General features: G+C 46.8%; 1 protein-coding gene across 1 annotated transcript in view; it reads left to right on the forward strand.

Moving 5' to 3' along the window:
• Window positions 1-9,124, forward strand: part of GTF2E2 (general transcription factor IIE subunit 2) — a 48,571-nt gene extending 39,447 nt beyond the window's left edge. Inside the window, exons 7-8 of the mRNA XM_039540812.1 lie at window positions 7,119-7,234; window positions 8,267-9,124. Of these exons, the coding sequence (XP_039396746.1) occupies window positions 7,119-7,234; window positions 8,267-8,386 (236 nt within the window). The 3' untranslated portion in view covers window positions 8,387-9,124. The remainder of the gene's footprint in view (window positions 1-7,118; window positions 7,235-8,266) is intronic.
• Window positions 9,125-25,313: the final 16,189 nt, after the last annotated feature.

Raw genomic sequence — 25,313 nt, forward strand, 5'->3', positions numbered from 1 at the left:
AACCCTCTGCCCCAGCCCTGAGCCCCTCATCCCTGGCCCCACCCCAGAGCCTGCACCCCCAGCTGGAGCCCTCACCTCCCCCCCACACCCAAAACCTCTGCCCTGGCCCTGAGCCCTCATCCCTGGCCCCACCCCCGAGCCTGCACCCCCAGCCGGAGCCCTCACCCCTCCCCCCACACCCAAACCCTCTGCCCCGGCCCTGAGCCCTCATCCTTGGCCTCACCCCAGAGCCTGCACCCCCAGCCAGAGCCCTCACCCTCCCCCGCACCCCAACCCTCTGCCCCAGCCCCTCATCCCAGGCCCCACCCCAGAGCCCGCACCCTCAGCCGGAGCCTGCACCCTCCCCCCCGCACCCAAACCCCCTGCCCTGGCCCTGAGTCCCTCATCCCTAAGGTGTGGGGAGGGATAGCTCAGTGGTTTGAGCGTTGGCCTGCTAAACCCAGGGTTGTGAGTTCAGTCCTTGAGGGGGCCATTTAGGGATCTGGGGCAAAAATCTGTCTGGGAATCGGTCCTGCTTTGAGCAGGGGGTTGGACTAGATACCTCCTGAGGTCCCTTCCAACCCTGAGATTCTATGATTCTATGATCCCCCTGGCCCCACCCCAGGGCCCACACTCCCAGCCGGAGCCCTCACCCCCCCGCACCCCAATCCTCTGCTCCGACCCTTGGCCGCACCCCAGAGCCTGCACCCCCAGCCGAGCCCCACTCCCCTGCACCCAAACCCTCTGCCCTGGCCCTGAGCTCCCTTCCAGACTTCGAACCCCTCGGCCCCACCCCCACCACCTGAATTTTGTTATGTGACAGGGTCGTGTCACACATCACCTCCATATTGGTGCACATAACAAAATTCATTCTGCACATGAATGGAAAAAATCAGAGGGAACAGTGCAGGACAGTCAGTATGGAGTGATCTGGATGGCTTAGTAAGCTGTGCCCATTCAAACTAAATGCATTTTAATGCAGAGTTACACATCTAGGATCAAGGAATTCAAGCCTTACCTGTGGAATAGGAGACAGTATCCTGGAAAGCAGTGACTCTGAAAATGATTATAGTGGATAAGCAACTCAACATGAGTTCAGAGTGCCATGCTGTGGCAAAAGGGGCTAATGTGATCCTTGGACATATAAGCAGAAGGGACCGTGAGTAGGAGAGAGCTGATTTAACCTCTGTATAAGGCGTTGAGGAGACCAATATTGCTTACATTGTCCACATTTAAAAGGGACGTTGAAAAGTTGGCGAGGGTGCAGAGAAGAAAGAAAAAATGATTCAAGGGCTGGAGAAAATGCCTCACAGTGAGACACTTGAAAAATTCAGTCTGTTTGGTTTATCAAGCTTGAGAGGTGACTTAATTACAGTGAAGTGACCTTCCCTGGGAGAAAATACCGAGTACTAAAGAGCTCTTTAATCTAGCAGAGAGAGACAAAGCAAGAACCAATAGCTAGAAATTAAAGCTGGACAAATTCAAATTGGACACAAGGCACAAATTTTAGCAGTGATTAACCATTAGGTCACTTGACCCTCCCAATGGGTGGTGGTAATGTTTCCTGAGAAAAGCTGTTTAACTGGTAGGGGGAAGATAGTTTACAACTAATTGAGATCCCGTGATGATGTCTGACAATTAGGCGTTAAAAATGTATGATGAATGGACCAGTACTGAAATTATGATTATATAAAGTTGTAGTACAAAGTTTGATCCACAGGTGGCAGCATAACCCCATATTTTCATTCATACAAAAAAGGCATGTCTGTCCTGCCCTCCACTCTGCCCTGGCTGGGAGGGAGGCTGAACGGTGTCTGATCTATGGCTTTTATGATCCAGCTATGCAATATAATTTATTTTTTAAATCACCAAACTGACATTTTAATTCAAGTAGAGCTTATTAGCCAATCATGCTATGATGCTGTGAAACCTGAACAAGAGAGTGCTGCTTCTTGGGGCAATCTCTTGGCCTGAGACTGCCCCCAAAGTATCCTCAGGTGTATTGACTACAGTTCTTCTCCGTGTTAAGAGAGCCCACATCTGTTAAAGGATCAACAAAAATTGTTTGCATACGTGGTTGCTTAAGACAGGTTTTACTCTGCTTACCATCATATTTCAGCTAATTATGTACATGTAAGTAGCCTTGATGTTATAAACAAAAAACCAAACCGAACGCTGAAATGTTGGTATAGTCAGCCTGAGCTAGCAGGTGATTAACTTTTTGAATAGTTCATTGTTGAATAGTTTATCCTGGAATGTGGACTCAGTGCTCCTGGATGCACCGTTGTACAGAAGGATGTTCTACAATTTTGAGTTGACGTGTTCTCAATGGCTTGTTAGAGACCATCCATAGAAGTGAAGGATTTCAAATACGTTTTGAACAAGCTTTTCTACATTACTTTCCCTGGTTGTTTGGATAAACTAGTGAATTATTGCAGTTTTGGGGTGGTGCAGAATTCTTACCTAAATTACCCTCTTCACTGTACCACCCTGGGGCAATTTGTATTATGAAATGACCTTCATAAAAGGGGGAATGTGATTAGCCAAAGATGGTTGATACGGCACATATTCCTTTTTAATTTCCTGGGTAATTAATCAATTCTTTCTAAAATATAGGAAAAAAAGGTTTCTAAAAGTAATGCCAATTTTCAGGCACTGCAGGCAGCTAAGCTAAGTATTTGCATTTTTGCGGAGGGTGTTAAAGCACTTCTCCTTTGATCTCAGGTCTCAATGCACTGGGTGAATGCTGAAATGCTAGTATAGTCATACACTTATTAAAGAAATTGAATATATTTAAGAAATTGCTGCCCCTATATAACATCCTTTCACATTTGAGTGTAGTGTAGGTGGTATTGATTTTAGTACTTTGGGGGATTTTCTTCTTAAATAGCTGTGAAGAGGTTTCTATCAACACTGGAAGTGCTGATATGTTTCAAAATGCAAATACATGTGGGATTGGTAGGGCCCTTCATTTTTGTTTTTCCTATTGAAAACCTCTGAAATTTTTCCAGATTTTAAAAAACCTAGTTATTCAGGTTTTGCCAGTTTTAACCCGAATGTTACAAGAACCAGAACACCTGAGACCTGGCTCCGCTCTCGCAGTTTCCAGTTGTTAGTTGATAGCTGCTACAGCTGCAAAGTTGGGGAGCAAGATGGTTCTCTGCCAGTAAAGCAGCATGGCTTGCTTTCTTTAGGTCTGGTTGTGTTTAGTTTAATTTCTGGTGGTGCATTGATTCCTTTTTCCCTGACTAGACGATGAATAGATTTCTTGTATCCATTTGGTGACACCCTAAATCCAAATTGTTAGCGTATATGGGCCTACAGAAGGATGACAGCTGTGTACTCATTCTCTGCTTTACTCATGTAAGTTCAGAACTAAACAAATCCATTAGTGTCTGCTATTTGCAGTAGAATGCATGCTTGTGAACGCTGACTGTCCTAAATAGTTCCAGTAGAATTCTGAGATGCTTTGGTGCTACTGTCCATCTGCAAACAAACACGAAAAAAAGCAGCCTGATGAAAATATCCAGTTCAAACAATAGCTCTGTATGCAATTTGATTTCTAAAGCAATGTTGTTTTAAAAGGAGTTGCAGGATATTACATAACCAGTCTGCAAAAGCGGATTCATTTATTCATTATCTATTTGCATGCAATGTCAATTTTTGTTTTACAGTTGACTTCTAATTGATTTTATATTCTTGTTGGTCATCTGCTTTAAAAAGATGGGGTTGAAGTTATAACCAGGGTATAAAAAAAATAGAGACATGAAATATCATGGTTAGAAATGAACCATAGGTACCAACTTTTTGTTTTGATTTTTGGAACATCAGAAGTTGTTTATTTTCCAGTGTTAATTTTTCACTTTGTTCTTGAAAAGATTGTACAATATGATTAACTGTTCCTCCTCTCCCTGGTACCCTTATACACCAGAATCCATCATTGGGCACAACTGTTAGTAAGTTGTGTACTTGTACTCTTGTCTTGTCTACGGAACGTGAGCTTTAATAAGGAGACAAATGATTTATATTCATTATAAAGCACTGTAGAAATAATATTACTTTTTCATGTAAAAGTTTTAGTATTTTGACTATAGAGTATGTGGGTGTATATCACATAAATGATAAAAGCAGTTGATCCACATGTATGCAGCCATGTACTGAACAGCCTCGAAAAGCAATATAGCATACCACAACCAAGCTCTGTGTATTTAACTGGAATTTATTCTATATACTTATTACATGCATTTCTAAACTGCCTATCACCTTAGAATGTGGACATCATTGAAATAAGTGATTTGAGGAAATTGTTTATCACAAATTATAGAGTAGTACTTTGCTTTCCTGTTCAGATCATTCAGCGCCACTTTCCTAATGAGACCAGGTTCTGGTACCAACCAGCCAAGGTACCAGTTGTCAGGGGAATAGGAAACATCCAGAGACTCATCTTACCTCATGTCCTAAAAGAGGTAGGATTCTCAGCCATAATAGGCTTGTATTGAGAATTCTGTTGAATTCCAGAAATGAGTGCCCATTACTGACATCATCAGATCCTCACTAGTTAAGTTATGGGGATTAGGAGATCATGTTTTCTGAGGAACTGTCCCACACTGAGGTGTCAATAGAGGGGGTTTTGGAACAAATAGATAGATTAAGCAGTAATAAGTCAGGACCAGATGGTATTCACCCAAGAGTTCTGAAGGAACTCAGATATAAAATTACAGAAGTACTAAGTGTGGTATGTAACCTATCACTTAAATCCGCTTCTGTACCAGATGACTGGAGGATAGCTAATGTGACTCCAATTGTTTAAAAATGCTCCAGAGGTGAGCCTTGCAATTACAGGTTGCTAAGTCTAACTTCAGTACCAGGCAAACTAGTTGAAACTAGCAAAGAATCCTGTGGCACCTTATAGACTAACAGACGTATTGGAGCATGAGCTTTCATGGGTGAATTGCATCTGACGAAGTGAGTATTCACCCATGAAAGCTCATGCTCCAATACGTCTGTTAGTCTATAAGGTGTCACAGGACTCTTTGCTGCTTTTATAGATCCAGACTAACACGGCTACCCCTCTGATAGTTGAAACTAATTCCTTTCAACAGAGTTGTCAGACATATAGATGAACAAGATTTGTTAAGGGAGAGTTAACATGGCTTTTGTAAAGGGAAATCATGCCTCACCAATCTATTACAATTCTTGGAGGGGGATCAACAAACATGTGGAGAAGGGTGATCCAGCAGCAGATATAGCATACTTGGACTTTCAGAAAGCCTTTGCCAAGGGCCCTCAACGAAGGCTTTTAAGCAAAATAAGCAGTCATGGGATGAGCTCAATAAGCTCAATAACCAGCTAAAAGATAGGAAACAAAGGGTAGGAGTAAAGGGTCAGTTTTCAGAATGGAGAGAGATAAATAGTGGTGTCCCCCAGAAGTCTGTAGTGGGAGCAGTGTTGACCAGTGGAAGAGTCTCATAAACATAGGAGACAGGACCCTTTCCAGGAGATGGACCTAGACTATGGAAGTAATTCTTGCAAAAAATAAGTGACCTTGGATCTTGCCTACAGTCTGGGAAAGAAGGGAGAGAGGATTTCAATTTTAATTAATGGGGAGGGGAGTAGGTACAACTTGTGAGGGCTGTAATAAGTACAGTCATCAGCTTCAGTATGACAGTGATTGCTGCTTTGAAAAAAATACATGGAAGAAATAAGAGAAATTTTACTGAAATGCATTTTCAGGGCAGTGTCAGAAATGACTTTTTCAAGTTAAAGCCAGTCCACTTGTGGTGGGCATCTTCATCCCACTGACAGAAAGGAGGATTGCTTTAAAATTAAGCTGATTATGCTACCAGCCCAGTCGTCACGGGTGACATGATCAGAAACAGTTATTTTGTATTGTTAAAACTCCTTATCTTTGTTTTGTGGAAAGCTTAAAATAGTTCCTTTTTTATTGGTGGGGAAAAGAAAGAAAACTGATACTGAGCAGCGTGTGATGTAGTCTTTTAACAGAAACGTTCATGTTTCAGTAACTGAATTTATAAAGTGCTATAAGCCTTTTTTTCCCAAAGCAACTGTGTTCTGGAGTTAAACAAAGTAAGTGCTAATGGAGCCAGTGTGTCTGAAGCAGGTAATGTCAGTGGGTGTTTACCAGCATCAAGGCTTTAAACCATACTGCGTAAAATAACTTCTTGAGGACATATGAGCTGCAGTTGTTTTGACAACTGTATATTAAATGTATCTGGAAATTCAAAAAAACTAGTCTTACACAGCATTGTGTGCCTTGTGTTTTATTTATGGTTTGTTAGTCAAACCTGCTGACAGCGTATATCTAACTTAATGCCCATGGAATGAAGGGAGGTGGGATTGTACCAGTCGCTTCGTGGATAAGGCATTCCAGAGAATCCATGAAACTTTACGTGATGCACAGTGTTTTCAGTGTGGATGACAGCTGCTGCAATTAAGACTTTGCTCCTCTGTTCTTTTTTTCCTGCTTCCACGGTTCTTAGGTAGCTTTTCTCTCTCTAACACAGGAAGGACTTTAGAAATCCATTAACTGTATGGCATTGTTTATATTATAGTGGTAATATCATCCAGCAGATTGATGCAGTAAATGTCTCAAAACTTCAATAAATTAGAGTAGGAGGCTGACAAGTCTCCTGTGATAATGGCAGCCGAATCTCAGAAAATTAAGCTGCTGTCTCTGGCTGGAGTTAATGGGTAATCAGGATATTTTGAACTGAGGTTTGTAAAGCACATTGAAGATCTAAAGAGCAGCATACATGCCAAGCAAAAGGCTAAAATCATTATTGAGTTAATATTAAAATGTTGTCTCGCCTGCAGAGTGCTCCCCACTAGACAGGCTCTGGGGTGTAGTCAGCACAGAAATCAGTTTCAACTGACCTTTATAATTTAACATCTTTTCTCTCAGAAATCCAGCTGGCATTTTCAGAGTGGCTAACTGTGTGCTCATTCTGTGATACTGTGGTTTGCAATCAGACTTCTGGTATCTGTGTTGTCATAGAATGATATGGAGGAGTGTTGGGCAGTTGATGTTTGCATATTCATATTGTCCATGAATCAGATGGTTTTTTTACCTATGCATCATTCGCCAGACTATGGAATGAGTGTTTTGTTTGGCATTTTAGAATTTCAGAAGCTGTGGAGGAGCATTCCTGTGGATTCTATGGATGAGGAGAAAATAGAAGAGTATCTGAAACGACAGGGTATTTCTTCCATGCAGGAAGCTGGACCAAAGAAAATAGTAAGAGTTATAAATCACAAATCTTTCCAATGGATCTTTTCCTGAGCTCCCACAATATTAGTTCCAATGGAAAAGAATCAGTGAAATGGGATGGCGCATATTCACTCTTGCTTATGTGGGGCTGGACCTAAAGATTTCCACTATAGCACTATGACCTCTTACAGCTTTTATGAGTTCATGGTTAGAGTCGTGTAATCCAAAAGGCATCAAGGAGGAGGGGGAACAGTAAAAAGCCACTGCAGCTTTACAAGTTGCTTTTTCTAAAAGCTGTACCATCCAGTTGTGGGGTGGTGAAATCGGTTAAAATGGTGGGGAGAAGGTTTTTTCCCAGCTAGCCAACTTGAGTATTGATACAAAGCATGTTGTCAACCCCACCACAAAGGCTGGGGATCAGATACCAGTGTTTTTGTGTGGAGATCAGAACATCGCTATGAGCTCTCCATAAAGGCCCCGTCGACCGTAAAATAGACTTTTGACATTAATTCATATATAGCATATTACAGCTCTGCTGTCCTACCTCAGACTCTCAACCTTTCCGTGGAATGATTTTTAATGTGGTAGTGAAGAAAGAATTTCTCCCTGGTTTTTGTTCATCTCCACACTCGGTATTTTGGTGCCTGTCACCACATAGCTGTTGCCACAGGTTCCCTGGGGTGTTAAATATAAACTCGGGAATAATCAGTATTGTCACTGGCCACACGTTGTGTAGATGTATAGAGCATATGTAATATTTTCTATGCAGTGTACAGTATATTCTGTATAGACATATTGACTCTGCTGTGGTGCTCAAAACAGAGGGGAATATTCCATACACCCAGTACTCACTGCAGATATTTAAAACAAGTGACATTTTGTACAAGTTGAGAAAGTGCCGTCACTTATTTCTAGAAATAATCTGCTGCTTTCCCCACTGGAGCACTGTTTTACTACAACATTTCAGACTTCAGTGAATAATGTTGAATTCTGTAAGAATGTCCGATCCTTGTACACCTGGGTGGCAGCCTTGTGAGTACTGTTCCCTTCTCCTTTTAGGCTCCTATTCAGAGGAGGAAGAAACCTGCTTCTCAGAAGAAACGGCGGTTTAAGACTCACAATGACCATTTGGCTGGAGTACTGAAGGATTACTCAGATGTTGTTCCTGGCAAGCCGTGAAGTTTGGTTCTGGAACAAACATGCTTTTTTATACAGGCTCTTCGTCGCTGGAGTTCAATGTTTGCTTGAACACCGACTGTATATAGTAATGTGGTGTGTCCCCATCCCTGCAACCGTCAAGTTGAAACAGTTCTGTTTAAGAGCAAGTACAAATTACCAAATGTAGAGTTTTATTTTAATTTAATTAGCTAACAGGAACTGTGACTTTGTAAGAGGTCTGGAAGGACAGCCTCTTGCCACTAGGCAAAGATGCAGAGCATGTTAACCTAGAGCTCCTGGTAAATGCTTCACTGTGCTTCTCAATGATTTAAAGGGGATTTTTCTCGTATTGCTTTAGAGTGGGTTTGCAGGTAGAGGTGAATACAATATTCATTTTATTTGTTCCAAGAGAACATACATCATTGCAGAAGCATTTCTTTAAAGAGGCAAGCGCATTCACCGTTTGTATATTTCTTCTTTGCTTTGCCATTGAGCTTTAATGAAAGTTGATGTTGTCTGAGGCTTTGGCATGGAAATACACCACCAGAATTCCCACCAGGCTGCGTGCTGGAAATGGGGCTGCAACCTCACAATGCTAATCAGAAATTGCCCTCGGGATACTGCTGATGACGTTGTGGTGGAGGCACATGCATTGCACAATTCTGTGTTATGGGCTAAAAGGGTCAGACAAGAAATAAAATGACAATGTATTACTAAAAGGGACAGGTGTTTTTTAAAAAATAAAGCCTATAAAACTGGCATCAGTACATTTCTTCTTCAGAGACAAACTGAGTTAAGGGATAACCAACATCTGTTGTGACGTCACATTTTCCTTCACAAGCTGAAGGATAGGAGTTTTTTGAATTAAAAAATCCATATTGGTTCAGTTTTCATTGTTCTGGGCTAATGCCTTTTATTATTCTTCTTGGATAAAAATAACACCCTAAATGTAAATATGCACAAGATTCTATAGGTATGTGTTTACTCCTGTGAGACTTACCAGTGGGATATAGACAGTTTGGCTAACTTATAATGAATGGGAGGGCAATTAACACTAGTCTGTTTTTTTTTTTATGGAATCACAAGTGAGCAGCAGATGCTCTGCACCTTAGGGGGTAGCAGTCACTCTTCTCAAAGTTAAACAGTAAGGATGACAGACAGGGTGGACTATTTGAAATCAAAACAGTTTAAATCACTGATCTAAATCAGCAAGCAGTTAAACCTTCATTTAACTCATCAGTTTTAATTGTGTTTTGCATTTATATTTTTTTAGTTATTTTCCTAAAGAAAGGTTGATTCTTGTTGGTTGGTAACCGGTAAATCATATTATTTGTAACTAAACATAGCCTTTACACAAATGTGGTGCTGCTTCTTGCTAACCCAGAAGTTACTATACACGTTTATTAAAGTAATTATATAGCTTAACTTACATTTATTCAGATTCTCAATTTTTACATTTTTGATGCTTAGAAAAAGATGAGTGATACATTCCTTATTTACTAGATGATTATTAATTATTTACTTGTGATTTGTGTCACACTCTATTTGGATGGAAATTCAGATTAAATAAAATGCACAAAAGAGCATTTTACAAATTTTTAATTAAATAAAACTACTTTAAAAGTGCTGGATACATGGAAAAAAGGTTATCAAAGTTTATCAAAACATGTTTTGTATTTAAAACTAGCTGATTTATTAAACAAGGGGAGTATTATCTGTAGTTGGTTAACTGAACTGATTGTTCCTGGTTACCAGGTCCTTCAGGGTTTTAGAACTAGTAGATCTCATCCTCTTACACCTAGTTTTTATTTATATATTAGAAGAGGAAAACAAGCTTTTCTGCTTTTTTAACTCCCAATTGCACAGTGACTTCCACCAGTTCAGTGGTTTAACTTTCCTTAAAACTTGGCAGCAAACATGTACCGCTTAATATTAGGTTTTGTATTTATTTTAAATTATTGTAATATAAGTAGTTTAGGTTTTAACATGTCATATCATCAAATTTCATTTTAAATAGGTTTATTTAAAAAAATAGAATTTCAATAAAATCTGGGGTGTTCTTACTTTTAAAAATCATTAATTTTTATCCCCCCACGATGACAGTAGTATTCTGCTGCCAGTAATTATTTGTTTGTGTGTAGAAGCATATTTATAGTGTATGAGGTAATATTTATGATTCCATCGCAAACATACTTTTAAAAATCATGCTGCCATTTTAAACACTGCACAGCACATACAGAATTGCACACGTCAGTCCTATCCAGTTTAGGCAGTTGCTGAATGGTAGTAAGAGTCTTTCTTTTTCTTTGTTATAAGAGTCTGTTGCTCCATCAGTCTTCAAGGACTGCTTAGTTTTTCCACCTGTTCCAAGTCTCACAGGCAGCATAAGAGATTCCTCTCATGTCAGCGGTTACTCTGGCAACTTGAGGGCTCCAATTCTGCTTTTAAAAATCGGTACCAGTGGGAGACCTTGCATTGTCACCATGTGTCACTGCTGGGGGTCATCAGAGCCTGACAACTTGACATTCCAGGTGCTGGAAGTGCGAGAGACAGTTCTTCTCCCCTCAAGACATTGTGGAAAGTTGCACAGGAGCTGAGCGATGTGGCCATACCCCCTGTGGGCCAGCAATGCAGGAGAGAGGACCAGGGCGAGATGCTGAGCTACACATACCAGTGTCCCTCCTTGTCCCTTTCCCCACTCCCCTCCTGTCCCCTCCCGTTCCATCTCCCCATTCCCCTTACTCTCCCTCCTCTATTTCCCCAGTCTCTTTCCCCTTGTTGCTCCATCCACCCATGTATTCCCCTCTGCACTTCTTCAGTCCCGTTTGCCATCCTAATCCTTCTGTTAACTCGGACCAGGAGTGCATGGGAAAGAAGTCTGACATTTCAATAGAATGGTGTCCCTAGCCTCTGTTCATCAGAGGATGGAGATGGATGGCAGGAGAGAGATCACTTGATCATTGCCTGTTAGGTTCACTCCCTCTGGGGCACCTGGCATTGGCCACTGTCGGTAGACAGGATACTGGGCTAGATGAACCTTTGGTCTGACCCGGTACGGCCGTTCTTATGTTCTTAATAGAAGAATCACTTGCTGAATTAGATTGTTGTGTTCTTTGGCTCGGAGATGTGCAATTTATGGGAGCAGTTAGATTTCTCCCCTGTCAGTTAATATAGGGAGGGGAGGGGGGCATGGGACCCTAGGAAAATAATCCCCACAACATGTCTCGTTCAGCGCACCAAGCTATAGGGACAGTCCCCAAGGCCAATGGGGAGGGGCCAATGCTCCAGGTCAGCCTGATTGACAGGGCAGGGAGGCCAATGAGGGAGTCCAGGGTCCCGGTTCTCCGTGTGAGCTGGAGCTGCCCGGGTGGAGCTAAGGAGAGCGCAGCCGCCTGAGCTGGGCTGGGAGCAGAGCCCGAGGAGCAGCCCAGGGAGGGCTGGAGGCAGAGGAGCTGGAGCCGGGTGCGGTGAGCAGCTGGGGAGAGCGAGGGGGACCCGGGGCAGAGGGTCCTGCGCAGGGAGACGCCCCCAGCCACGAGGCCCTGCAGGCCAGACTTGGGGGTCGTGACCCCAATGGGAGGCGGGGGGGGGGGGGGCGATGCTGGGAAGAAGGATCCTGCCACCTAGAGCCTGAGGGCGGGTGGCCACCGCCAGAGCAAGTGTCCATCCCGCAGCATCCCTGCAGCACAGCCAGGGCCTGGGCAGGGGGCTGGGACGTGTGGGGAACAGACTGAACTGCCCTTGTGCCCCAGAGACGCTGGCTGCAGTGCCCCCCGCCCCAGAGCGGGGTTACGTCTCTCCTCTAAGCTTTCCATTCTTTCTTCTTTTACTGGCTGCTGTTTAATAAATTGTATTTGCTTTGAAGTGTATGTAATGGGTCAGGGAAGCGTCCAGTGTGAAGAGAGCACCCTGGAGTGGGCACACCCTCACCCCTGTCCTGAGTGACCACGGCAAGGTTGGGGGTCGAGCCCCCCAGGAATCCTGGGCCCAGCCCTGTCAGGGTTACGAAGACTCTGCCACACGGCAGGGAGGAAGGGGAGCCCTTGAGGTCAGGCAGGGCTCTGGGTAAAGGGAGTGGGAGCGAGGACTCGGATCCCTTCACTAGCCAATTCCACTGGGGGATGTATAAGCCAGGAGAGTTCCTCACAATAACAGGACCATTCCCCCGCTTACAGCTCTTAGAAAATATAATTTAAAGAGGGGGTATTGGTGGAGCTTCTGGTCTGGATCATGATTTTCCCCTACCCCGACCTTTGGAATGTATGGTCCACCACCATGGCCCAGCTGTGCCGCAACTGTTTTTCTGCATCTAAAAGCTAACTTGCTCAGGCTTCAGTTCAGCCCCTGGTGGTGGGGCTCAGGGCTACGGGTTGCAGTCCCATGCAGTGGGGCTTCAGCTTTCCACTCTGGGCCCTAGCGAGCCTGACGCCAGCCATGCTCCCCCTGAAACCTGCTCCGGACCTCTGGTTGAGAACGACTGCAATAGAGAAAATGACAGACATACCATCACCTCTTCTGTAAGGTCACACCTCACAATTCTTAGAACAGCCTGAATCTCCATTTTATTTTCTGGAATGTAAAGAACAGGAAAAAGATCTTGGAGTTATCGTGGATAGTTCTCTGAAGATGTCTACGCAGTGTGCAGAGGTGGTCAAAAAAGCAAACAGGATGTTAGGAATCAATAAAAAGGGGATAGAGAATAAGACTGAGAGTATATTATTGCCCTTATATAAATCCATGGTACGCCTACATCTCGAATACTGTGTACAGATGTGGTCTCCTCACCTCAAAAAGATATTCTAGCACTAGAAAAGGTTCAGAAAAGGGCAACTAAAATGATTAGGGGTTTAGAGAGGGTCCCATATGAGGAAAGATCAAAGAGGCTAGGTCTCTTCAGCTTGTAAAAGAGGAGACTAAGGGGGGATATGATAGAGGTATATAAAATCATGAGTGATGTGGAGAAAGTGGATAAGGAAAAGTTATTTACTTATTCCCATAATACAAGAACTAGGGGTCACCAAATGAAATTAATAGGCAGCAGGTTTAAAACAAATAAAAGGAAGTTCTTCACGCAGCGCACAGTCAACTTGTGGAACTCCTTACCTGAGGAGGTTGTGAAGGCTAGGACTATAACAGTGTTTAAAAGAGAACTGGATAAATTCATGGTGGCTAAGTCCATAAATGGCTACTAGCCAGGATGGGTAAAGAATGGTGTCCCTAGCCTCTGTTCATCAGAGGATGGAGATGGATGGCAGGAGAGAGATCACTTGATCGTTGCCTGTTAGGTTCACTCCCTCTGGGGCACCTGGCATTGGCCACTGTCGGTAGACAGATACTGGGCTAGATGGACCTTTGGTCTGACCCGGTACGGCCGTTCTTTATGTTCTTAACTTCAACCCTCCAAACAGGTGTACTCGTTACTAAAGAGTGCAAAGGCAGAGGGCCTGCTTTTGCAGGAGACACACTGATGAGCGTTGCTAGGGGAGCAATGGGGGCAAAAAACCTAAATGGCTTCAAGACTGAGCTTGATACGTTTATGGAGGGGATGATATGGTGACACTGCTTACAATGGCATGTAGCTGATCTGCGACTTCTAGCAGCAAATAGCTCCAATGGCCGGTGATGGGACACTAGATGGGGAGGGCTCTGAGTTACTACAGAGCATAGGGGCCGACTCCGTGGGTGTTCTGGGGCTGGAGCATCCATGGGGGAAAAATGGTGCATGCTGAGCGCCCACCGGCAGCCCCCCATCAGCTGGGACGGGCCCTGCGGATCAGCACCCCCTCTCTCCTTCCCTCCCCTCACCTCCCGCCTGCCACAATCAGTTGTTTTGTGGCGTGCAGGAGGCTGGGAGGAATGGCGGAGGAGTGAGGATGCAGGGTGGTGCGATATGGGGTGGGGGCAGAACTGGGCGTGAAGAGGTGGGGGTGGGGTGGGAACAGTAAGGTGGGGAGTGGGGGAGAGCCTGGGGTGGAGCTGGGGGGTCGAGCACCCCCAGCACTTTGAAAAGTCGGCACCTGTGGTACAGAGAATTCTTTCCCATGGACCTGGTGGGTCTTGCCCACATGCTCAGGGTCTAACTGATCACCATATTTGGGGGCTGGAAGGAATTTCCCCCCAGGTCAGATTGGCAGAGACCCTGGGAATTTTTTGTCTTCCTCTGCAGCATGGAGCCCAGGTCATTTCTTAGGTTTAAACTAGAGTAAATGGTGGATTCTCTGTAACTTGAAGTCTTTAAATCATGATTTGAGGACTTCAGTAACTCAGCCAGAGGTTAGGGGTCTATTACTGGTGTGAGTGGGTCAGGCTGTGTGGCCTGTGATGTGCAGGAGGTCAGACTAGATGATCATGATGGTCCCTTCTGAGGCTGTTAAATTAGAATGTGACTGGGTAGGAAAAGCGATGCCTTGCTGCTTCTCATCCAAATCCAGAGGGTAGCTGTACTTATTCGTAAAGTGCTGGCAGTAACAGTCTCTGCGTCAATTTCAGATGATTGGGGCAGATTTTTAATCCTTAAAGTCACTACAAACATATCTTCACTAATCATCATCAATATGTTTGGGCCTGTCCCTGCCAGCAGGTAGGGGATCTTGGGGGACAATTACCACACGGGTGGGGTGCAAAGTAAACTTTATTAAAAAAAAAAAAAACAGAAAAAATTTAATGAGGGGGGGTGTTTGTTGTTAAGGTAGACAATGGGGAGGGGGTTTTTGGTGAACAGTATAGGGGTTTCAATGGTAGGGGGTACAATACAGTTGGTGAACAATTAACACTATAGGTATAAAAGTAACAGGCAGTTAACAGTGTGTAAATGTAGAGGTAGCAGCAGCATATACTAACAGTTATGGAAAATATTAAAAAAAAAAAACACAATTACAAAACAATAAATGTGTAAATGTGGAATATAGAATAGTAAATGTAGAAGAGGAGAAAGTAAAGAGAAAAAAGTTAAGGCTGGGGGGGGGGGGGGGAGAGAGGGATGTGGAGCAGAGGGAGATTAGGAGAGAGGAGAAGAGAGAAGAAGAGAAGAGAGAGAAGAGAGAGAGGGACAAGAAGACAAAGGGGCTGGGGGGAGGGAGAGAGAAAGACAGGACTAACACAAATTACACAAAACAATCTAAAATCTATCTAATCTTAACTAAACCAAAAAAAAACAAGAACAAAACACAAAAAAACAAATGCAACAATAATCTAAAGTACTATAAACTAACATAATGCAAAACCTAACTTAATAACCTAAGTGCACCTATACTAGGTGTGGTGTGGCTGCAGGGTGTGGCTGCAGCAGTGTGCCCAGGAGAGGTTAGGGGAGGCACAGGGAGGGAGCTAGCAGCCAGCTGCAGCAAACAAAGAGAAAACAGAGACAGAAGAGAGACCAAGATGTTGACCAAGTCCATTGGGTTGGGAAAAAAAAAAAAAAAAGAAGCAGGAGGGTCTGGAGGAGAGTTCTGAGAGAAAGAGGACAACAGGAGGACAGCAGCAGCAGCAGCAGCAGCAGACACAGACAGGAGGAAGAGAGATCATTACAACTCAACAATCAGGCAGAAATTCGCTGTTTCATTCGGGGAGAGAGAGAAAAGGGTGGGAAAGAAAAACAACGAAAAAAGGGGAGGAGAACCCAAGGGCCTCCCTCCTCAGACCAGGTAGCAGACCAGGTAAGGACCTCCTCCGAGGTTTTAAAAATGTCTGTTAAATTATAACAACTTAGGCAGGCGGCGCCAGTTTTGAGTTTTAGTTCCCCCTTTGGAAGGAGAGAGGATCTTTAGAGAAGAGAAGAGATGAGGCAAGTCCTCCTAAATCACAGGCGGCACTAACATGCTCAGCTATGTTATCATATAATCTTGGGCATTGGTCTGTGCTTCTTGACCAGGCCCAGGCCCCAACAGCCCCCCAGACAAACAGGCCAGAGGCCCAAAGGCAGACCTGAGGAGAGCAACCCCAGGCTAGCAGGGGCAAGGCCATGCAGCCAGGCAGGGCCATGCTGGCCTGGCAGCTGGCCCCCCAGCGGGGGGCGCAGACAGAAGAAAAAACAGATGAAGACAGCACAGGGCAGGAGGGCCTAACCTCAATTATCCTGAAACCTTTCATAGGCTTTTTACTAAATTATATGAACCCATAACCCTGTAGTGATTGCTGGAGATATTAATGAAGTGTTTGATACTTTTGTGGACAGATCTCACCCTCATGGTCATAAGCCAGCCAAACATGGAATGGCCCTGGAATTGCACGTTAAAGATTTGGGACTATATATGTGGTGGCTCATACATCCAATGGGGATGGACTGTTTATACTTTTCTCTGGTACATGGTCCTATTCTTGTGTAGATTTCTTCTTGACCTCAACAGACTTGGTAAATTCTGTTATTGGTTCCTCCACTGATACAACTGCCGTCTCTGATCATGCTCTAACTCTTTGAGTAGCTGCAGACCCAGGTATGTAGATGGAGATTTAATCCTTCGCTTTTTATAGATCCCCATTTAAAAAATATATTGAAACAGAAATTGGCCTGTTCCTATAGACCAGTGGTTTTCAACCTTTTTTTCATTTGCAGACCCCTAAAAAATTCTGAACCAAGATGTGGACCCTTTGGAAATCTTAGAGGTAGTCTGCAGAGGTCCGTAGAGGTCCATGGACCACAGGTTGAAAACCACTGCTCTGTGGTAACGACAACCTTTTGTGGCCCCTTAGACATAGTCCACAGACCCCCAGGAGTCTGCAGGACCAGAGGTTGAAAACCACTGCTATGAACAAATGATCCTTCAACATCGTCTAACAGGCTGTTGCAGGAGATGCTCAGGGCTTATTTGAGAGGTCGACTTATTAGTTTTGCATCTGCCAAGAGGGGGCAATGTGGAGAAAATATGATGGCCCTTGGGAAAAAAACCAAGGGAGGTTGATTTGTCTTTTTTCTAATGCTAAAGCAATAGGACCTGAGACCCTCAGTGGAGTTGACAATATTTAGAATGAAAATATTTGTTAACATCAATTTAGTTTGGATGCCCTAGGACTGCCAGAGGCCCAGAGCTACTGGGAACCTTGGAAATGCTTCATAAACTCCCCAGGCCCATGTCCACTGTGTACGGTAAGAAAGAGGAAGTCTGTTGGGATGGAGTGGCAAGGGAAGGAGAATTAATGCAGCCTTTGAAAGTGTGCCCGTGGCAGAGAATATTACATAATGTTACAAACGCCTCTGTGGATCTCAGGCTACGTGGGATACACTGAAAGATTTGATTCAAAGTACATTGGATGCCCCAGAGGTTGCCCGAGATAAAGGTCTTGTCCTCTGATGTTTGTTGGTGCTGTAACAAAGGAAAAGGAACCCTGATGCATATGCCATGGGACTGTCCAATAGTCAGGCAGTTGTGGACACAAGAATTAAGATAATGCTCAGCTTCAGCAGTGAAACCTTGGCCTAAAATTATATCCTGGGCGACTTACCTGCTGAACTGGGGTTAACTCTGCCACAAAGTTGTTGGCTCTCGAGGGCTGCAATTGTCACCATGTACATGCAAGATTTTACAAAAACGGACGGGTGGGCTCCTGTCCAGGATAGCGCAGTGATTAGCAGCCAAAGACAGTATACGCTTATCACCATAGACAGTAATTATATGAATTCAAAGAAATTTGGGCCCCATTTCTAGATTCATTTGGATAAAAATGTTGAGATGATGCAAAGAATGGCAGTCCTCCATTTTATCAAACCCCTCCTCTTCTCCCCATCCCTCCCCACCCCTGGGTCCTCTCCTTCCCTCTTCTGCCTATTCATGTATGTCTTCTACTTTGTCTCATGCCCCCACTGTACCATGTTATGTCTTCATAGTATTGTGTGGCTTTGTATTGTCTGGTCTTTCAGCTGTGATGAGTTGTAAAATTGTGCAATTGCACAGTTCTGTTAAAGCGGGCGGTATTTGGAACCACATACAAGCTGCAAGTCATTTATCCTTTTGGACTTTTTATTGTCTGGTCCTTTATGAAAAGCAATGAAAAGGACGAACCAAACAAAAAGGGGGAAACCCTTCTGGTTTATTAACCTCAGTGTGCAGGAAGCATCGTAAGTTACAAAACTAGCTTTGTTTCTGTTCTTAAATGATAGGGATGTTGCCGATAGTAAAATCAAAATCATCTTGGCTGCTTACAAAGGCGCAAGTGCTGTAAAGTCATTTCTCCTAATCAGTCAGAATAGAAGACTGGGAAAGGACGAATGAATAGATTCTTTTTCATGCTGGTAGAAGGCGATTGTTGACAATGCCAAGCTGCAGTGTGGCTCTTGTCTTCGGGGCAGACTCTGGTCTATCTGAAGTTAGGTTGGACTAGATCAGAGGTGCGGTCTCCCTCTTATCCCACTTGAGTGAGTGGAGTTCCTGGCGCCTGCTTTCTAGCAAAGAAATGCCACCATGTGCAACAGCAGCAACGTTCTGTATTTTACAATGTTTTTTAGATATAACTAATCTGAGGAGGAGTGCGCATGTGCTGCGCGTGTATGTGTGTGTAATAAAATGAGGCATGTTTTCTGTAGGGCAGCAAATAATTCAGAGATTAATAGATTCCAAGGCCAGAAGGGACCATTGTGATCATGTCGTCTGACCTCCTGTTTGAAACAGGCCAGAGAACTTCACTGAATCAATTTCTGTTCAAACTAGAGGAGAACGTTCAGAAAAACATCCAATCTTGATTTAAAAATTGTCAGTGATGGAGAATCCACTTTGTTCAAATGGTTAATTACTCTTGCCGTTAAAAAATTATGCCTGATTTCCAGTCTGAATTTGTCATGCTTCAACGTTCATCCCTTGACCTGGATTGTAAGAACGGAAGAATGGCCACACTGAGTGACACCAATAGTCATTCTAGCCCGGTATCCTGGAGAGTGGACAGCGCCAGATGGTTCAGGGGGAATGAACAGAATAGGGCAGCTTCTGGCACTCAGGTTTAGGAGGCACAGAGCATGGGTTTGCATCCCTGACCATCTTGGCTAATAGCCATGGAAGGATCTATCCTCCATGAACTTATCTAATCTTTTCGACCCCCATTATAGTTTTAATTTCATCTGGTGCCCTTTAGTTCAGGTGTCATGTAGGGGCTAATAACACTTCCCTATTTGCTTTCTCCACACCAGTCATGATTTTCTAGATCTCTATCCTAATCCCCCCTTAGTTGTCTCTTTTTTAAACCGAGCAGCCCCAATCTTTTTAATCTCTCCTTGTACGGAAGCTGTTTTCTTGCCCTTCTCTGCACCTTTTCTCATTCTAATGGATATTTTTTGAAATGGGGCAACCAGAACTACACACATTATTCAAGGTGTGGGAATACCATGGATTTATATAGTGCAGCAGTTCTCAAATGTTAGCAAGCCAAGGACCTCCATTTTGATTTTAAAATTTTCACAGACCCCCAAGGCCTCTGCTCAGCCCCAGGCCCTGGCCACACTCCACCCCTTCCCCAAAGGTCCCACCCCAGTGGCGTAGCCAGCATGGGATATTTGGGTGGGCAATTACAGGGTGGGTGGGAGGGATGGGGGGCCCTCCTCCCCTCACCCCCTGTAGCCAGCCTTGCAGGGAGTGATGGATGGACTCTCTGGCCAGGGGCTCCCCAGGGCTCTGGGCATGCACCCAGCTCTGGGAGGAGACTCTGCTCTCCAGGGCGCATGGCTCCCGGCTCCCTTCCAGGTTCCACTGCTCCCGCCAGTCCTGGTTCCCCCAGGCGGCGGGCCTACCGTTTTTGAAGATCTCCTCTACTGCTGCCGGCCGCCCGCTCACTCGCCCTCCTCCCAGTGGCGGATTAGCCACTGAGCCAACCTGGGGCCCCAGAAAAATGGGCACTCGAGGCCCCCACCTGCTCTGCTCGTCTGGTACTCCTGCCAGGGAGTGGGGTCGGGGCGCGGGGGCTTGCCTCACTCCACCCACCTGCCCAGCGCTCCAGCCAGGGTGCAGGCATTTGTCCTGCTTCACCCACCTGGCCCCAGCAGGAGCACCAGGCAGGTGGAGCAGATCAAGACCCTGCACCCCGACCCCACTCCCTGGCAGGAGCACCAGACAGGTGAGTGGAGGGGGACAGCGCTGGGCCAGAGCAGAGCTGGGGCTAAGGGGTGGGTCTGGATGCTAAGTGGGTTGGCCACGGCCCACCCAGGCCCACCAGTGGCTATGCCCCTGCCCCACCTCTTCCCACCCCCAATCCACCCCTGCCCCTCCTCTTCCCCACCTCTTTCCGCCCCCTCCCCTGAGCATGCCCCATCCCCGCTCCTTCCCCTCCCTCCCAGCGCCTCCTGCACGCTGCTGAACAGCTGGTCTCCTCTGAGTGCTTGTTCATGTCCGTTCCAGTCAGTGGGTGCACGCCGCGTGCACAGACATCGGAAAGGTTCCCTTAGTAGCTCCCATCGGGTCGGCTGGGGAGCCCCCTGGAGTGGCGCCTCGGGCTCTGGGGCACCTCAACACTGGTCCCCCACATGGTCGGCTTGGCACTGGTCCCCTGTGCAGGACCCTTCGGCTCCACCGTGGTGGTCATGGTCGGACTCAGATGGTGATTGCTTCTATTCCCATCACAGCCAACACAGATCTGACAGGCAATGGAGGGAGGCACCAGTGGCATGGCACCCCCAGGGGCAGCCTCCAGAACAATGGTCCTTTTGGACCCCCTGGGCTTACCATCAGGCCCAGGGCTCCTTTTCCAGCAGCTCCCGCTCGGTGGCTTCTGAGCACCGACCACCCTAGCCAGCCAAGGACCGGCCCACACCCTGGGGATCCGAGGCAACTTTGGCACAAGCCCCACCAGTGGCCCAGGTCGCCACAGAGGTGTCTCCAAGGCAAGACCCATTGCAAGGCCAGGCTACTGCCACCACAGCTACGGTCGCCACAGAGGCCCCCGACACTGACCAGGAGGAGGTCAGGGAGCCAGAGGGCCAGGAGGACCCCGTACTGCCTCTGGCCTCCTCATCTTCATCCCTGGACGAGGCGGTGGCAGGAGCTTCAACCTCGGGCCCTCCTCCAATTGACCACAGGGCCCACCTCCAGAGGATTGCCCGCAAAGTGAGGTTACAGGCAGAGGAAGTGGTTGAATCTGAGGACCCCATCGACATCCTCACGCCAGAAGGACCATCCTGGGGAGCTCTGCCACTAATAAAAACAATCCAGAGCAATATTAAGACTGTGGCAGACCCTTGCCTCAATTCCGCCTACTGCCAGGGGTGTGGAGCGCAAGTACTTCGTCCCCTCTAAGGGGTACGAGTATCTGTTCTCTCACCTGCAACCATGCTCTCTGGTAGTGTCGGCGGTTACTGAGAAAGAGAGATGGGGCAGCAGGGGCCAGGCCCTAAATCCAGAGTCGAAAAGGATGGACCTTTGTGGCAGGAAGGTTTATGCAACTGGTGGCCTGCAGCTGAGGATAGCTAACCAGCAAGCTGCCCTCAGTAGATATAACTTCAACTTGTGGGATTCTGTGTTGAAGTTTAAGGAGCTGATTCCACCAGACTTGAGAGCTGAGTTCTCAGCTATAGCTGATGAAGGGAAGGCAGGGGTGCAAACCTCTTTGCAGGCTTCGTTGGATTCAGGGGACTTGGTAACCCGCACCCTTTCTTCAGGAGTAGCCATGAAGAGGAGCTCATGGCTCCAGGCGTCCGGGTTGCCCCTGGACCTACCGTTTGAAGGCACAGGGTTATTTTTGGAGCAAACAGACTCCAAGCTGCACAGCTTAAAGGACTCCTGAGTGAGTATGAGATTGTTGTCCATGCACACTCCAGCAAGCCAACAAAAACATTTCAAGCCCCAACTGCAACAGCAGCACCCATATCCTCCTCGGCAGAGGCAGGATTTTTATAGGCATAGGGGCAGGAACGGCAGGTGCAAGCCTTCCCATCCCCCGCCCGGACAGGACCAGGGCCCAACCAAGCCATCATTGGGCTCAAAGCAGGCCTTTTGAAGGTGTGCCCGAAGATGGCACACAATGGGTCCTTCCCTTTGTTTCATGAATTGTCTATCCCACTTCTACCATGCTTGGTCCCAAATAACATCGGACCGCTGGGTTCTTCGCACTGTAGAAGTGGGATATGCTCCCCAATTCTGCTCGTCCCCATTCTCCCACCCTGCTTCTCCATCCCTCTTCAGGGATCCTTCTCATGAGCAACTCCTTATCCAGGAGGTGCAGGCGCTGCTCACCATAGGAGCGGTGGAGGAGGTTCCTCAGGAGCTATGGGGCAAGAGATTCTATTCCTGCTACTTCCTAATTCACAAGGCAAAGGGGGTCTCAGACCTATTCTAGACCTGCGAGGACTCAGCAAATTCATGGTGAAGTTGAAGTTCTGCATGGTCTCCCTAAGCATGATTATCCCTGGATCTAGGAGACTGGTAAACCACCCTTGACAAGAAAGAAGTGTACGTCCACATAGCCATTCGACCTGCACACAGACGATTCCTATTCCAGTTTACGGTGCTCCCATTCGGTCTATCAGTGGCCCCTGAGTGTTCACCAAGTGCATGTCGGTTGTAGCAGCCTTCCTCTGAAGGAGGCAGGTGCAGGCAGGGCCAGCTCCAGGCACCAGCGCAGCAAGCAGATGCTTGGGGAGGCCAATGGAAAGGGGTGGCACGGCCGGGTCTTTGGTGGCAATTTGGCGGCAGGTCCCTCAGTCCCTCTCGGAGGAAAGGACCTGCCGCCGAAGAATGAAGCAGCGCAATAGACCTGCTGCCGAAGTGCCGCCAATCATGGCTTTATCTTCTTTTTTTTTTTCTTTCTGCTTCGCCGCTTGGGGCAGCAAAAAAGCTGGAGCTGGCCCTGGGTGCAGGTATACGCCTACCTTGGCAACTGGCTGCTCAGGGGACCCACCGGGAGCAGGTGGAATCTCAGGTCCATTTAGTCAGAGCCACTTTTCAGAGGCTGGGCCTTCTCCTCAACATGAACAAGTCAACCTTGTCTCCGACCAGAGAACAGAGTTCATCTGCGTGGTGCTGGACTCGGTACAGGCAAGAGCGTTTCTGCCACAGACACGATTCTAAGCCATGTCAAATGTTGTTTAAGGCCTCAGGCTGTACCCGACCACCACTGCAAGGGGATGTCTGAGTCTCCTTGGCCACGCGGCAGCCTGCTCTTATGTGGTCCAGCATGCCAGACTGAAGCTCAGACGTCTGCGAGTGTGGCTCGCATTGGTTTGCCACCCGGGTCGCAGCAGTCTGGACTCAGTAGTGACAGCACCAGAGCACATACTCGATGCCCTCCAATGGTGTCTCAACCCTCGGACGGTGTGTGAAGGAGTCCCCTTCCACAGCCCTCCTTGTCCCTGATAATGGACGCATCGGCTCTGGGTTGGGGTGCGCATTTGGGAGATCTCCAAATGCAGGGCCTATGGTCACAGGACGAGCTCTCCCTCTATATCAATATCAAGGAGCTCAGGGCAGGATGCTGAGCAGGCCAAACTTTTCGGGCCCGGCTGCCATCCTATCTCCTGGGAGTTCAGAATGCTAGCGGACCACCTCAGCCAATGGTTCCATAATCACGAGTGGTCCATCCGCCCGGATGTCATATACTCCATCTTCCAAAGGTGGGGCGTTTCCCCAGATCAATCTGTTTGCCACCTGGAGCAACAGAAAGTGTCCAATGTTCTGCTCCTTCCAGAACCACAGCCCTGGCTCAATCATGGATGTTTCTGTTACCCTGGGGAGGCTGCCTGTTGTATGCCTTTCCCCCGATCCCTCAAGTGCACAAGGCACTTCTCAAGGTCCGCAGGAACAGAGCGGAGGTAATCCTGGTGGGCCCGGCGTGGCTTTGACAACACTGGTACACCACACTCCTGGAACTGCCAGTGGGTGCCCCAATCGCGTTACCACTCCACCCCGACCTGATCACTCAGGACCGCAGTCACCTTCACCACCCAGACCTACAGTCCCTCCATCTCGTGGCCTGGAAGCTTCATGGTTAAACCCCATGGAGCTTCTGTGCTTGGGACCAGTAAGAAAGGTCCTACTTGGCAGCAGGAAACCATCCACCAGGGCCACTTATCTAGCTAAGTGGAAAAGGTTCACTTGCTGGTGTGCCCAGTGTCACACATCTCCACTCCAGATGCCTATACCACTCATCCTAGACTACCTTCTGCACCCGAAACAACAAGGACTGGCAGCATTATCCATCAAAGTACATCTCGCTGCTCTCTCAGCCTTCCACCCAGGAGCGTCTGGACACTCCGTATTCAGCAATCTCATGGTAGGATGTTTCCTCAAGGGTCTGGAACGGCTACATCCTCAGATGAGACAGCCTGTTCCTGCGTGGGACCTTAACCTTGTCCTCTGCAGACTAATGGGGCCCCCATCTGAACTGCTGGCAACTTTCTCACTCCTCTACTTGTCGGTGAAGGTGGCCTTCTTGGTCGCCATCACATCAGCTAGGAGGGTGTTGGAGTTAAAGGCCCTGACCTCCAATCCACCCTACATGGTCTTCCACAAGGATAAGGTGCAACTCAGGCCTCACCGAGCCTTCCTTCCCAAGGTAGTGTCACTCTTTCATACTAGCCAGGACAAGAGCCTCATGCCAGTAGTCGAGAGCAGAGGCTGCACTCATTGGATGTTCGGCGGGCGCTAGCATTCTACATTGAATGCACAAAGTCATTCGGGCAGTTGAACCAGCTGTTTGTGGTGGTAGCAGACCAGATGAAAGGGCTCCTGGTCTCATCTCAAAGAATATCTTCCTGGATCACAGCATACATCTGCACATGTTATGAGCTGGCCAAGGTCCCAGCCCCCGCACTTGCGGCACATTGCACGAGGGCACAGGCCTCTTCAGTGGCATTCCTGGCCCAGGTCTCGATACAAGAAATTTGCAGGGCAGTAACTTGGTCTTTGGTGCACACGTTCACCTTTCATTATGCGATCACCCAGCACGCCAGAGATGATGCAGCATTTGGCAGGGTGATGCTCCAATCAGCAATTCCTTAACTCTGACCCCCACCTCCAGGGTGGAGCTTGGGAGTCACCTG

This window comes from Mauremys reevesii, linkage group 5 (genome assembly GCF_016161935.1).
Source record: "Mauremys reevesii isolate NIE-2019 linkage group 5, ASM1616193v1, whole genome shotgun sequence".
Lineage (NCBI taxonomy): Eukaryota > Metazoa > Chordata > Testudines > Geoemydidae > Mauremys > Mauremys reevesii.